The following is a 15,000-nucleotide window of genomic DNA, read 5'->3' as shown; positions in this document are numbered from 1 at the left end:
TGGGGCCTTCTTCCGTCATGGTTGTCCTGAGCATTGAACTGGACTCTAACCAACAAGTCGCTAGACTTCCTGCTGAAAAGTTGGCAGCAACATGCAAGCTAGTCAGTGATCAGTAGCATGCTAGGAAGTGGTGCAGCCGGTGCCAGTTAGAGTCTCTAATTGGCCATCTTCAACATGCAGCCAAGGTGGTTTGGCCTGGCAGGACGTTCTTGCGTCGCATGATAGATTTGTTATGTTGCTTTCGAAAAAGAGACCATGCTATTCGCATCAATCAGGAATTTCGCCTGGATCTCCATTGGTGGCATACGTTTTTGTTCTCCTGGAATGGTGTAAGCTTCTTGCTCTTCCCTGGCTTGGAACCATCTCCAGACGTTGAAGTGATCTTGGATGCATCAGGGTCCCTGGGCTTTGGTGCCTTCTCCTCTGGTGCATGGTTTTTTGGTGGCAACCCCTCAGGTATCTCTTTCCATAGCCTACAAGGGACTGTTTCCAGTGGTGATAGCAGCACGGGTCTGGGGAGCTACTTGGCGCCGTCCGCATGTTTTATTCCGATTGGACGACGAGACTGGTGCGCGTCGTAAACACCAGGTCCTCTAAGGTTCTTGCGCTGATGCATCTCTTGCGGGATTTATTTATGTCTGCAGCTCGTTTCTCATTTTCCTTTTCTGCCGCGCATGTTCCAGGAGCCCAGAATCAGATTGCTGATGCTATTTCTCGCTTTCGTTGGCAGGAGTTCCAGTGCTTGGCCCCTCACACTCACTGTCATCCAACCCCTATCCCCCCAAGAACTTCTGGATTGCTTGATTGCGCCACTTTGGAACAGCACTGTTGCAGCGTCCTGGTCCAGGGTTTAGCTCCATCTACTGGTAAGTCATATCTGTCTGCCCAGAAAAAGTTTTACGAGTTCTTCAGTCAAGCCGGCCGATTGAACAAGGATGACTCACCTTGTCCAGTCGACGAATGGACATTATGTCTGTTTGCGATGTTCTTGGCTGATTCCCTCCGAGCTTTATCAATTAAGGCCTATTTGTCCTTCGCCTCCAAAGAGTTGTGCGTGGTATTAAACAAGTTCAAGGTGCTGCGTCATTGACACGTTTGCCAGTCACTGACTCCATTACGCTGTTGATTTTCAAGTCCTTGGACCTCAAGTTATCTGATCACTGCATGTTTTGGGCTGTGTGCACCTTAGCCTTCTTTGGTTTTCTGCAGGCTTCCGAATTCACTGTGTCTTACCTCACCAGCTTTTCTCCCTCCTGCCACCTGACGATTCGTTAGTCACACCATCTCTGCTGCGTGTGAAAATAAAGTTTTCAAAGACTGACCCCTTTCCCCTTGGGACTGCCATTCATATTGGTCATGGCCATTATCCTTTGTGTGCCATTCAAGCACTAGCAACGTATCTGGCTGCCTGGGGGATGGCCCTGGCCCTCTCTTTCGCTTCCAATCTGGCCAACCGTTGTCGCGCCCGGTGCTCACTTCATGGCTTCAAGAGATCCTCGCTACGGCTGGTGTTCCTGGTAATTTCTCCAGCCACAGCTTCTGCATTGGTGCGGCTACCGTAGCCGCCCGGCAGGGTATACCGGATCACCTCATTCAAGCGTTAGGTCGTTGGACTAGCAATGCTCATCTGCTCTATATCCGCACTCCAGCTGAGGCCTTGGCAAGTTTCTCTTCTCAGCTGTGTAGCCCAGCCAGTAGGGATCACCACCTGTAGCCACTTGGCACCTCTGTGATTCACAGCTTCTGCATCTTATGCCAGGCAGGTCAGACGTTTTGTGTATGTCAGGCTATCTGTGGTGTTTGGGGTGTCTGGGTGTCGTTTCAGAAGTCCCATGGCAGACCTGCTCGCGGTACCTCGGGTTCCCAAGCACTGGGGTCAGAGGGTGGTTTGGTGGTTAGCGCTCGCATGGTTGCCATGGTTACCTTCAGTGCAATGCTGCCAGTTGCGCTCTTGGCCCTTCCACCTTTTAGGCACCAGCACCCATGGTCATCTTGTTGATGAGTTTAAATGTGGCTAAATTACTTTGTTTAGGCAAAGTTAACCTCAAGACAGAGCTTGCTGGCCAGCAGTCATTCCCCAGGCTCACATGCTTATGTGGGGCGGCCGCTAGTCTCCAGGGCATGTACACGTGATCGCATATATTAGCTCTGCTTGCTTGCTTGATCTTTGCGGATCATTTGCAGTCATTTCTTGCATTAACTGTTTGTTCCTGCTCCCATCCCTCCCTCCCTCTGTAAGTGTGAGGTTCAGTAAGTATTCCACTGAACTCGTTTCAGTGTGATGATGCCTGGTGGTTAGCGCTCGCATGGTTGCCATGGTTACCTTCAGTGCAATGCTGCCAGTTGCGCTCTAGGCCCTAAGACCTTTCAGACACTAGCACCCAAGCTCATCTTATCGATGAGTTTAATAAGTCCTTGATCTTCTGATTGGTTTATTTTTCCAATTCTTTATGACTGATCTTAACCAGAGTCAGGAGTTAGGCCATGAAACTATAGATTCAAGTGCCATACATGTACCTTCCACATACTGCTTGAACTGGATATTTTGAAGTAACTTGCATTTGACATAAAATATCGCTGGTGGAGATGCTTAATTTAAAGCCTTGCAAATGAATTAAGTTATGTATCTTATCTGTGCTTGAATGTACAAATGAGAAAAAGACTTGTATTGTACCCTTAAGGGAAATCTGTGCGCAATGTTGCTTAAGTCACAAACCTTGACAACCCTTGGAGAGATTTGCGACAGGAAATCAGGGCTGCCTTCACTGAAATCTCCTTACTTTTTCTTGGTTCATTTTATTGATAAAGAAATTGAAATATCCTGTAATCAGATTTATCATTTGCGTGTAAGATGACCGTTTCCTTGTTTTAAAAATCTGTAAAAAAATCTGTTTTTTAAAAGTCCTTTTTTTTAAATCTACCATTGGACAAATTGTTATTATACCTTCATGTTCTAAGCAGAGTACCTTTCAATACAGTAGACTGAGTAAGGATGTAAAGTAAAATGCACCATTGATTCATGTAGACATTTAACTTAAATCAGTCTGCTACCTTTTTTATAGGAAGCAAAATTTCTGGGGTATCACTCTTACTGGGCACAAGCAGACAAAAAAGGCTACAGTGGTGTGGGGTGAGTGTCCTAATAGTTATATTGAGTCAGGAGTACCCAAGAAAAGATGTAAAAGAACTTGAAAAGACAGCTTTTGAATGAATATTTAGGATCCTTAAAATAATTTGACATGGTCAGGCACCAAAGCTGTTTTTATTTAAGTATCCCTAAAGTCACCTGTTAGTTTTTCTGTGCTGAGATAAACCTCTTACCAAGTAAAATAGTTTTCCAAGTTTTTAATGTGTTGTGAAGCCCTAGAAGAAGTGATTAGTCCCTGTGCCGTGCTACATTGCAGTTAGAGGCATGGGCCTGTCTCTTAAGAACATGTACATGTTGATGCTGTCCCAAAGGGTTTTGCAAAGTGAAATTCTTCCAAAACCGAAACGCAAAAAAAGTTTGTGAGGTCCTCTTGTGGAAAGCAATAGTGGAGCAGCTCTTGTAACTTGCTATTGTTTGGTATGGTAAGCAGCTGTTATTGTTTTTAAGGATACGTGTAAGTCATTGTTTCAATGGTTTGGTCTTGTTTTTGGCTAGGGTACTGTAGCAAGCCAATCAAGTTATACGTTACGAGGGCTGCTACATCACCTGTGGAAAGACCCGTGTCTCCATCTAGCTTGGCTCTGGGCAAACTACTGCCAATTTTATCAACCTTAGAGAACTAAAGTAGAAGTGCAAATATAACAATTAAACATACTGTAAATTGTACGTTTTATGGTGCTGAAAACTTATGACAAATAAACCGTTTTAATTTTTTGACACCTTAAAGTGCTACATTTACTATGATCAAAAAATCACTTCTTTTATTTCTTCAGTTTTTGGAAGTGTGATTGCTCAACACTTGACTAGCAAAATTTTAAGCTTTGATTTTTATCCAAAGGCTATTTACTTTGAGTTTTGGATTTCGCGATCCGCCATTAGTCACGTTCCAAACTGACCGATTGGACCTCAGAGGGTTGGATCCAGGGGAAAATGACGTCATTTACTCACTAGCTTAAAATTTCAGCGTGTAAGCGCAACTTATTATATATGTAAAGCACGAGTTCAAAAGTCTGAAAGCCCGAAACTCCTGTGCTGCATATTAATTCAGCTGGGCACACACGCACTGCATTCTTAACTGTTGAGTCGTTGACGTCAATTTCTCCTCAATCCAGCTCTCTCAAGATTTTAAAGTTAGTAATGGCGGACCATTAAACAGGAAAATTCCAGGTAAAATAAGCAGGTGTCTTCTTGAATCAAGGCTTAAAACTTCGATCATTTACTGTTTTTAGCTAGCATAGTTTTGAAATCCAAAGAAAAATAGAAGTTGTTTTTTTGCTCATAGGAGCACTTTACATGTAACCCTAATTGCTCTTTAATGTCAACAATTTTCTAGAATGTACAGCAAGACAGAGCCACTGAATGTCTCCTATGGAATAGGTTGGTCAAAATTTATCAAATATATGGGTGGTTGAAGGAGTAGGGGCAGCTTATCACATTAACTTCACAGTAAATTATCAATTTTACCACAAATGCTTGTAATTATGCAATCAGATTGGCTAATTTGCTGTTGTTGATACGAGTCTAGACAATGTTGCTCACGTCAACGTGTCACACAACCAATCAGATTGGAAGAAAGTTATAGACCACACTTGCTCTTTCTTTATGTCACAATCTTGGTCAAGCTCTTTGCGCCTCATGAGTCCTCATCAAATTTTGACCACTGTGATCACAAATATTATTGTCGATAAGAGTACAGATAACACCGAACGTACGGTATGTTCGATTTGTTAATTATTATCCTGGCGTGATTATACATACGATTGTGAAAACTATTTAATTTGGCAAAACAAACAAAAGCAAAAGAGAACTAAAGCAAGGATATACCGGTACATGCAGCCTGTACTTCCGTGACTGTATGAGTGAAGTTGTAGTTGTCTCTACCTAAGTTTGAACTAGATAGCTCTCTATAAAGTTATTTGCAATAATTCACGACTGTTTTAAAGTGATCTTTTTTTATCTTAGTCTCAGTATTCTTAGTCTTTTACTTTCCCTTTATAATATTCTTGGGGTGTGCAAACACCTACTTGATGGAAACAAGCTTATAGTTCTTCATATTTTTGATCCAAGTAAAGTAGATGTATTACATGTACCTACGTTGGTTACCTCCAGTAATCAGCTACTGTAGGGAAGGGACATATTTAACGTTTCGATCCTGGGACGAGACGTTTAAAACTATGTTCCTAAAGGAGTATTTATTGGAACGTGTTTGTTTTTGAGCATTTCGAGTTCTTTCATAAGGATGGGCCCTACTATAATGGTTAATTTGTCTGTAGGCATTGCAGAACATGACAACGAAGGGCGGGTAATAACAGCGGAATATAAGGACTTCTTTCTGGTTACATCATGTGAGTTGCTATTAGCTGTAATGATTTTTCGCATTACTTGAGCAGGCGATATTCAGCAAATCCGGCATTTTGATTTGTTTCCTCGTCTGGCTCGCTCACAGCGGGCGGTATCGTTGCATGATTGGTCGTCAATTACATCACATGTTACAGGTCAAATTAAAAAAAAAAAAAAAAACAAACAAACAAACTGTAATGATACTTACCTAGGGCGCGTTCGATTTACCGTATTCCTGAATAGAAATACATGGAATAGAAGTTAGAAATCCTCCGTTTTTGCGGAGATTCATATTAATATTGTCAAACATCTGCTAAAATGCTATTTTAAACATAGCTTTATTATCCATGTTGCTGCAAAACGCCACACATAGTGTTTTCAATCATCACTCCCCTTATTCTTATTCCGGAATAGGGTCAATTGAACGCGCCCCTAGCTTATTATTACGTTAATAAAAGCGTTTCCATGAAGCCTTTTTCTTTCATTTGCTTTATCCCTGCCGCACCCTCAGCCCTCGGTTTTTGGGGTTTCTTTGCAAACATTTCTTTGGGTTTAAGAAACAAAAGTTAAAATGTTATTCACCAGTCTTAGTAGGTCCGCATTGGGAGGAACTGTGGCCTCTGTCTTGGTACCGCCTGCGGCCTTAGACGGTATCCAAGACCTTGAACACAGTTTTTTTTAGACAGACCTCCCGGTTGGTGAATAACCTCAATACTGATCTTTGAAGCGGCTTGTCCTGAATGATGCCAGTTGACGGAATTTAAACTAAAGCTACTATCCAAAAAACGTTCACCATTATTGTTCAAACTTCCTGCTGGTATTTCAACATGGACTCACAATTGGTCCGCTGTTGGTTTGATGAGTGGTTACGGTTTTTCCTTCTGCTGCATAACTGAGGTCACTGTTAAAAGTGTTTGCAAAATCAAATTTTTTTCGCTAGATTTCCCGAATTTTTCCCCTCGATGTTTTTCAATTCATTGTTCATAAATTTTGCCGGTTACTAACCAAGTCTTTTTCTATATACTAGATGTTCCCAATTCAGGTCGTGGACTTAGCAGGTAACAGCTTAAATTAGTTTTGGCTACGAGATCATTATCCAAGACAAATTAGCGCAGTTTTTATACATTGGAGATATTTCCAACACTTTCACCATGTAACAGTATTACTAAAATATGCGACAGTTATTCAGGAAACTTGTACAAACAGCCCCAAAAGTTGGAGAGAATGAACCAAAAAAATCATCACGTGTGAATGCGTTTCACAAAGGGCTTCCAGAAGACGGCAAAGGAAACATCGACCAAAAAGAAGGCCATCTGTGTAGAGCAAGGAGAGGCATTGTTTTCATATCGTTCTTGTTGTCGTCGCCGACGTTGATGCTGGAACGTTATTGTAGCAATATCGATGTTCGGGAGCTTAAGAATCCACGACGTCAACGAAAACGAGAACGGCAGAAAACAATAATCACTTTGTAAATTTCTATACCGTTCTTTGCCGTTCCACTCATCACAAAATTTGAGTTTATCTTTAGGACAATCACCCAACATTAATTTTTACTTTTCTCTCTTAACATCCACACCATTATTGTTATTATTCAGAAAAACGCCAACAAGCCGTCGTCATCATCCATGCTTAAGCTCACTATTTAAATTGAGGCAACAGTAGGCCAGCTTGGCTTTCTTAAGAGAGTTATCAAGGGCATATGCGCAGAACGGAAAACTCAAAGTAGTAGTCATACTCGTTGTGATACGTGAATCTTCTTGTGGCAGCTATGCTGGTGTCCTGAAATGTTCTATTCTCTATACCTGGCCGCTGACCAAATAAATGAATAACTCCAATAAAAAAGCTAGCTAATATTTTTGTCATCAAGCCGTAAACGATCATTTTTTTTACATTACTTCATTTCTCCATGAAAGGTCAAGTCAAAGGTTGCAAAAAATTGAGTTGCGCCACTAAACTCAAGTCTAGTCAACTTTTTCTCTTTCCTATAATTTGATGTTTATGATACATGTTGCTAAAATATGTTTTCTTTTAGTATACCATAATTAGACAACCTTGTAAAATCTTTAATTTTCCTTAATATTCTCAGACATTTAGCTCTTTGCCGAGAGAAGGGGCGAGAGAAAATACTCCAAATCCTGCAAAATATGTGCGTGAATGATGTGTCAAACTATACTGAAACGAAAAGGAAAGGAAAGGAACTTTACTTAAGTGTCTAGTCTTCTAGCGCGGCGCACTAATTTGGGACACTGTAAACTGAAATCAACAAATTAACGCAAATCAAATCTAATGTTGGATCTTGAGAAGAGGTGAAAACCGGAGTACCCGGAGAAAAACCTCCCCTCTCCTCTGAATAAGACATATTTATATTTATACGTTTTTTTGTTGTTTTTCAAGGCTTGGTTATCGACAGGACTGGGATAAGGACTTCAGGAGTTACCTGAAGAATTTAGATGAGAAGAAACCAGTGATCCTGTGCGGTGACCTGAATGTAGCTCACAAAGAAATAGGTAGGACATCCAGAGGGGATTGCATAAGGTTTTAAAAGATAACTTTGTTTTCTTCTTGCTACACGTGATGATTACTTGAAATCTTTGACACAACATTGTCAGCCAATCAATAGCAAACATAAAACTTGCTCATATGTGTTTCTTATGTGCGCTTTTGGCGGTAATGTGTATAGAGGTTAATGACTATAAGAAATGTTGGACACTGACTTATTTGAACGTCAAACAACGTTCTCAAAAAACTTGGTAAAGATGTTTCGACCGAAAACCTTTAAGCATCCTCGGTTTGAATTTGACAAAAAAGCGACAGCTTCTTTCAACGGTTCATATTTTCGTATGTGCGTGACTACAAGTACACATGATTTTCTTCGCAAGGCGAGGAACATTATGCAAGTAAAACATAAATGTCAGGAATTTCTATGTGTTCATTCCCCGCATTCTGGTCTCTCTTTGAATGCCAAGCCTCTAGGAAAAGTCTCTTGTGATAGTCAACTGCCTTGTCAACTATAGTGGCGTGGTCAAAGTCCATATTATGGCCAAATTGGTTTGCGTGTTGCGCAATTTTAGAAGTAGGGAATTTAAGGACGTTCGCGCTAATTGTTTGTGCGCAACGTAACTGCGCAGGTAACGCGACTGTAATATGTCACGCATTACTTCGAGCATTAGTGAAGTTGAGGTTTTAAAACCTTTGCAGAAACCGTGGACGATAAATCTTGCACAGCGTTGGATGAGAGAAGATCGTGATCAGTCAAAATTGGTTAAAAATATTTAGGAAAGTCAAGTAGACTGCTGCACGACTGATGATCGCGTTGTTTTTATCAGTCGTGCACTAGTCTACTTGACTTTCACAAATATTGTTCAAGCATTAGTTATAACATGGCGACAAAAACGCAGCGCAAAAAATTCCAGGCTGGCAAATGAATGACACATTTATTTCCGAATCATCATGAAACGTTAAAGAGAAGTGAGCGGGAGGATGGAAAAGCTCTTTAAAAGGTAGCTGCTGATCTAGTAGTGGCTGAAAGTTTGGAAAACTCGAGGACCAACCGTTGCGTAAATTTAATGGGGCTGTTTCTTTTTTTAATGTTTTTATTACCCTACGAACTTAAGTTCAAAATGAATGTATGTTTTTGAAGTTCTTATCCTTTACTTTCGTGAAAATAGAGCAGTATTTTCCTCCTCGTCGGCTTGAATAGTGCGGACCTGCGTGGAAAAAACCAGCGATTAAATTTCACAAAAACCACACTCCAGAAGACGAGCATGACGGCAATGGGGAAATATTATACAAAACACTAACCAAATGAAGATAATGACTGCTTAAAACTTCGTTGATATGCTCGAGAAAGCTTTGTTTTGGGGTAAAAACCTTTCATCCCTTCAACGATCGATCCTCTCTTGGGTTCCAGTCCTTCCCCGACAGGTCACGCAAAAACGTGACAAGCGAAGTTTTCCAAGAGCTTCGTAAAATCACATCGATTTTACTGCCTTGGATCATCGGTGACCCCTATTTTTTTAATCATGAATCACTTACTCTACTTACTATCTACAAAATATGATAAAATGAAAAAAATCTCACCGTAAGAAGTTATCTTTTTTTTTAATTTTCTTTCCTCGTGCCATCGAATTCCGGTAGTGGTTGCAACGGATAGAGGTTACGAAAACGCTCGTCCAGTATGAACTCTACTGTGTACGACATCCCTAGCGGCATGAAATTATCTTAAAATCCCACCCCTAAAAACCTATGCACAGAAACCTTCACTCTAACGGTTTATTTTTAGGATTTTCGATGGATGAGCAGATGAGGCTACCTTTCGTTATTATGACAGATATATCGAAATTAAGGCATTTTTCCACTGCCATTTTCTCCGAAACGAAGTCGGTGACCCCCAATTTTTTTTATATTTTTGGAGTAAGTACTTTATGACCTAACTCTATGCGAGAAATGAAGAAAATCTCACCCTAGGAAGATTTTGGCGCGAACGTCCTTAAGATCTACGACGGCGACGGTCGACGAAAACGTCACCTCAAAATATAATTTGGCTCTATCGTATTTCTTTCGCGATTATTCAGTCTAGTTCGCGTCGTTCAATGTGGGCAAAGTATCCTAAAAATAAATCGGTACGAGCGGTTTCAAATTTAAAATAGAGAATGAATGATTCTCTGTTACATGCTTACGTTGTCGTCAAAACTTCAAATTTGGCGATTTCACGTCGTCGTTATGCAGAGGACCGCAAACATACTTGCTAAAATCCGTGCTGCACGTGCAGCACGATTATTTATGCTCTTTTAACCAATGATATTATTGCTTTGTCGCGTTGTCGTAGTCGTAGCCGTCGTGGTTTCTTAAATTCCCTATTGCCGTCGCAAACACGGACAGTTCTTCTATGTTCACTAAGCCTTGTGGCAAGAGCTCTATCCGTTTGGCCATAATATGCGAAATCGCAATCAAGGCAGTTTACTTTGTGTACAATACATCGAGACTGAAACAGGGTTGGTTTGTCCTTTGGTCTTGAAAAGATTGTGCCTAAAGGGCTGAGTGGTTTAAAACCAACTTTGACTCCGTTGTTGCGTAGCACTCTCTACACTCTTTCTGTTACGCCTTTCACGTAGGGTAGGACAACAAATGGTGTTGTTACTTCATTTGCAGTGTTGTTAATGTTGGAGTCGCAATGCCTGGCTTTACGTGCGGAGTCACATTTCTTGATAAGTGTTCGTCAAGACTTTCATAACATGTTGCTTTTCTTTGCGTTTCCCTCTATTTTCTCCGCTGTATCAAGGAGTGTATTAACTACTGATCTTTTGTGTTGAGCTGGATGATGAGAGTAGAAATCAAGATATTTATCAGTGTGTGTCGGCTTTCGGTACATGTTGACCTGTATGCAACCGTTTGCTCTAACTGTTGTAGTGTCTAAAAAGGAGAGACCGTTGTCGCTTTCAATCTCACTAGTAAATTGTATGTGTGGGTTAATGGAGGTGAGGTGGGCATGGAACTCCTGCACATACTCCTTTGGCAGACAAACGTGGCTGTCATCGACATACCTATACCACCATCGTGGAGGGTGAGCGGCCGTGGAAATTGCTCTTTCCTCTACAAACTCCATCACCAGGTTGGTTATGGTTGCACTCACAGGCGAGGCCATGGCGCAGCCAAACGTTTGATGATAGGGCTCGTTTTCATAAGTAAAATAGCTGTTCCGCAGAACGAACTTTAACAATCGCATTATGTTACCCTTGGAAACGTTAGTGCGCGCTATTAGGTTATTATCACACTGATTAGCAGATCCATTGTTGAACACAAGTGATTACAAAAGTAAAATCAACACTTTGTTAAATGATAACAATAGGTACGAGAAGATTACGGACAAACGCAGGAATCCCACCTCACGAGTTGAAAAAGACCTTAATCACTTGCTGTCCGAAATAAAATCTAGTCCTTGCATTGATGACCCCGATAAAGCCCAACTGGACCCTAAGCTATATCACCAACTCCACAGCACGGACGCTACCTCTGCAGCGTTCAATGGCCTCACCAAGATCCACAAAGCCAGCGTACCTCTTCGTCCAATAGCTCCAACGTACAGCCTATTGAAATACTTAGTTTTGATTTTATCCCCTCTACTGGACGAGTGTCATTGCAAGTCAACCGTCGAAGAGGCTTTGACACTCCCAGATACCAGATACCAGATACTGGACGAGAAATATTCCATGAAAAATAGCACTGCATTTGCGGAAAAAATAAGAAACCAAACAATTGCCAAGGATGAAATCATGGTTTCCTTCGGTGTGGTTTCTCTGTTCACGTCAATCCCGGTGGAATTGGCTCTGCAGGTCACCCGACTAGACCAAGATTAGACCGCGATAATAACCTAATAGCGCGAACTAACGTTTCCAAGGGTAACATAATACGATTGTTAAAGTTCGTTCTGCGGAACAGCTATTTTACTTATGAAAACGAGCCCTATCATCAAACGTTTGGCTGCGCCATGGGCTCGCCTGTGAGTGCAACCATAGCCAACCTGGTGATGGAGTTTGTAGAGGAAAGAGCAATTTCCACGGCCGCCCAACCTCAACTCTATTAACCCACACATACAATTTACTAGTGAGGTTGAAAGCGACAACGGTCTCTCCTTTTTAGACACTACAACAGTTAGAGCAAACGGTTGCATACAGGTCAACGTGTACCGAAAGCCGACACACACCGATAAAATATCTTGATTTCTACTCTCATCATCCAGCTCAACATAAAAGATCAGTAGTTAATACACTCTTTGATAGAGCGGAGAAAATCCCGTCAACAAATAGAGGGAAACGCAAAGAAAAGCAACATGTTATGAAAGTCTTCATAACACTTATCAAGAAATGTGACTCTGCACACAAAGCCAGGCATCGCGACTCCAACACTAACAACACTGCAAATGTAGTAACAACACCATTTGTTGTCCTACCCTACGTGAAAGGCGTAACAGAAAGAGTGTACAGAGTGCTACGCAACAACGGAGTCAAAGTTGGTTTTAAACCACTCAGTACTTTTGGCACAATCTTTTCAAGACCAAAGGACAAACCAACCCTGTTTCAGTCTCGATGTATTGTACACAAAGTAAACTGATTTGATTGCAATTTCGCATGTTATGGCCAAACGGATGGAGCTCTTGCCACAAGGCTTAGTGAACATAGAAGAGCTGTCCATGTTTGCGACGGCAATTCTAAAATTGCGCAACGCGCAAACCAATTTGGCCATAATATGGACTTTGACCACGCCACTATAGTTGACAAGGCAGTTGACTATCACAAGAGACTTTTTCCTGGGGGCGTGGCATTCAAAGAGAGACCAGAATGCGGGGAAGGAACATATAGAAATTCCTGACATTTATGTTTTACTTGCATAATGTTCCTCGCCTTGAGCAGAATATCACGTGTACTTGTAGTCACGCACATACGAAAATATGAACCGTTGAAAGAAGCTGTCACTTTTTTTGTCAAATTCAAATCGGAGGATGACGGAAGGTTTTCGGTCGAAACGTCTTTACCAAGTTTTTTGGGAATGTCGTTTGACGTTCAAATAAGTCAGTGTCCAACATTTCTTATAGTCATTATGCAAATTCCCGACTGCAATTTCAGCATATTTTGTATAGAGGGTATTACTAGATATATACATACCGAGATTTACGCGCCAAAATGTATCGCCATAAAAATACTCTCTTCGCACTAGAGAAGCCAGCTGATTGGTCATACGATTTTTTTCACTAGTGAAAAATGACGTATCGACGCTCTGATTGGCTATATCATTATTTTCACTAGTGAACAAAACCGTGTCTCTTGCTCGCCGCTCCTCTTGAGTGACAAATAGCACTTTTCTAAGAGCTTAGGCGCACTTTTCTTTAGAAAGATGGCTTGAAATCAGATAATCGTTTTCAGATCCTAGATTCATCAGTAGAAGAGTTCATAGATGGACATGAAAATGAAAGCACCAAGAAAAAGACCAAACACGATGTTGCTCTGTTCCACAAATTTTTTGTTGTGAAAGGCGAGACGAGAAAAATGGAGAAATTGACTCCCCTAAGAGCTGAACAAGTTTCTTAGCGAGTTCCTTATAACGGTTCGCAAAAAAAGAAGAGAACAAGGAATACTAGCCTAATTTCTTAAGGGCATTCTTCGCTAGCTTTGAGGGCCATTTGAAGAAAAAAACTACGCCTTTTAATAGAATTCTTGCTTGATAAGTTAGATGTAAAGTTTAAAAGGAAGCCATTTCAGTGCAACTCTCGCACTGTGAGGCGGCTTGGCCGCGCATTGTCTTCTTTTGAAAGAAAACAACAAGTGTTTATCTTTGAGTTCTGTTCGCTTATGAATCTCAGTATATATAAATTATAATAAATACTCTATTTCACGGTTAGTTCGTGTGTACGATTTTTATTCATTTGTTGTGTAAAACAAACTCACTCGCTGCGCTCGTTTGTTTGTTTTACACATCTTGTGAATAAAAATCGTACGCGCTCACCAACCGTGAAAGAACCTAAAATTACACGGTGACTAGCCTGTGTACAGACCGCCCCTCCCCTCAACAAAAAATCGGAGAGGAACGGTCTGTGATTTACCGTTGATAATCGTGTTCCATTCCACGTGATTTTTCCTGGAATGTGTGGAAAATGATTTGATTGGTTATTACCCATCGATCATTACATCATTGAAACAACGAGTTTTGATTGGCTTTTATTTTTATTTCTCCACAACAACACCGTGAGAACCACCGTGAGAGATTTTACGATGAGTTCGTTCGTGTGTACTTCGAGCACGGTACAAAATACGAATAAAAATCTTTTTGATTGTCAAAGAGGTTTTTCTTTTAAAGTGAGAGCGGAATTGTTGTCTATGGAGTGTAAAGTGGAAATCGATTCGACGTACATTTGTAGGAATTGTCAGCGCAAAAGAAACGAAAGCGCTCTTCACGAGGTGAATATAGCACTATTCAAAAGATTGTCCACTCGAAAACGTCTCCCGCTATTCCTTACCAGTCAATGTAATCCCAACCAGCCTAGCCATTCTTAAGTACAATCTACAAAGCGTGATGCCATGGAAGATTTGAGAATGTACACACCGAGTAAAATAACAGCTAATCGGCAACGATCTGTGCTGTTTTGAAGATCAGAGCCGTACCTGGTTGGAAGACTTGCAAATACATCCTCTCCTTTAAAGAGTGCTTCTATGCTATAAAGCCAAGGTATCTTAAAACTATCGGAGATGCTCTTCGATGCACGTTTGAAATCTACCATTGACCACCATTTTGAGAATTTAGCTCCAAACGAAATATGAGCCACGCAAATTTTGGTCAGCGTAGATTACTAAATAATGTATGCAAAATTATTCCGGAACACGATTACTAACGGTAAATCACAGACCGTTCCTCTCCGATTTTTTTTTGAGGGGAGGGGCGGTCTGTACACAGGCTACACGGTGACTAGGAGTTATATATTTTATGCTCTCGTGGCAAGAACAATATTTTCGAACTAACGT

The 15,000-nt window shown here is 41.1% G+C and overlaps 1 protein-coding gene across 2 annotated transcripts in view; it reads left to right on the top strand.

Annotated features, from left to right (window-relative positions):
* The window catches only part of LOC138052283 (exodeoxyribonuclease-like), a 50,860-nt gene that overhangs the window by 24,368 nt on the left and 11,492 nt on the right, over positions 1–15,000 (top strand). For both annotated transcript variants that reach the window (XR_011133036.1, XM_068898688.1), the window contains exons 5-9: positions 3,063–3,130; positions 4,482–4,525; positions 5,422–5,493; positions 6,516–6,546; positions 7,883–7,995. Coding sequence is in view for 1 of the 2 variants with exons in the window: in XM_068898688.1 (XP_068754789.1) it covers positions 3,063–3,130; positions 4,482–4,525; positions 5,422–5,493; positions 6,516–6,546; positions 7,883–7,995 (328 nt within the window). In the remaining variant the exon portion in view is untranslated. The remainder of the gene's footprint in view (positions 1–3,062; positions 3,131–4,481; positions 4,526–5,421; positions 5,494–6,515; positions 6,547–7,882; positions 7,996–15,000) is intronic.

This window comes from Montipora capricornis, chromosome 6 (genome assembly GCF_036669925.1).
Source record: "Montipora capricornis isolate CH-2021 chromosome 6, ASM3666992v2, whole genome shotgun sequence".
Taxonomy (NCBI): Eukaryota; Metazoa; Cnidaria; class Anthozoa; order Scleractinia; family Acroporidae; genus Montipora; species Montipora capricornis.
The sequence above is the reverse complement of the archived record's forward strand: the minus strand, read 5'-3'. Positions and strand labels throughout refer to the sequence as shown.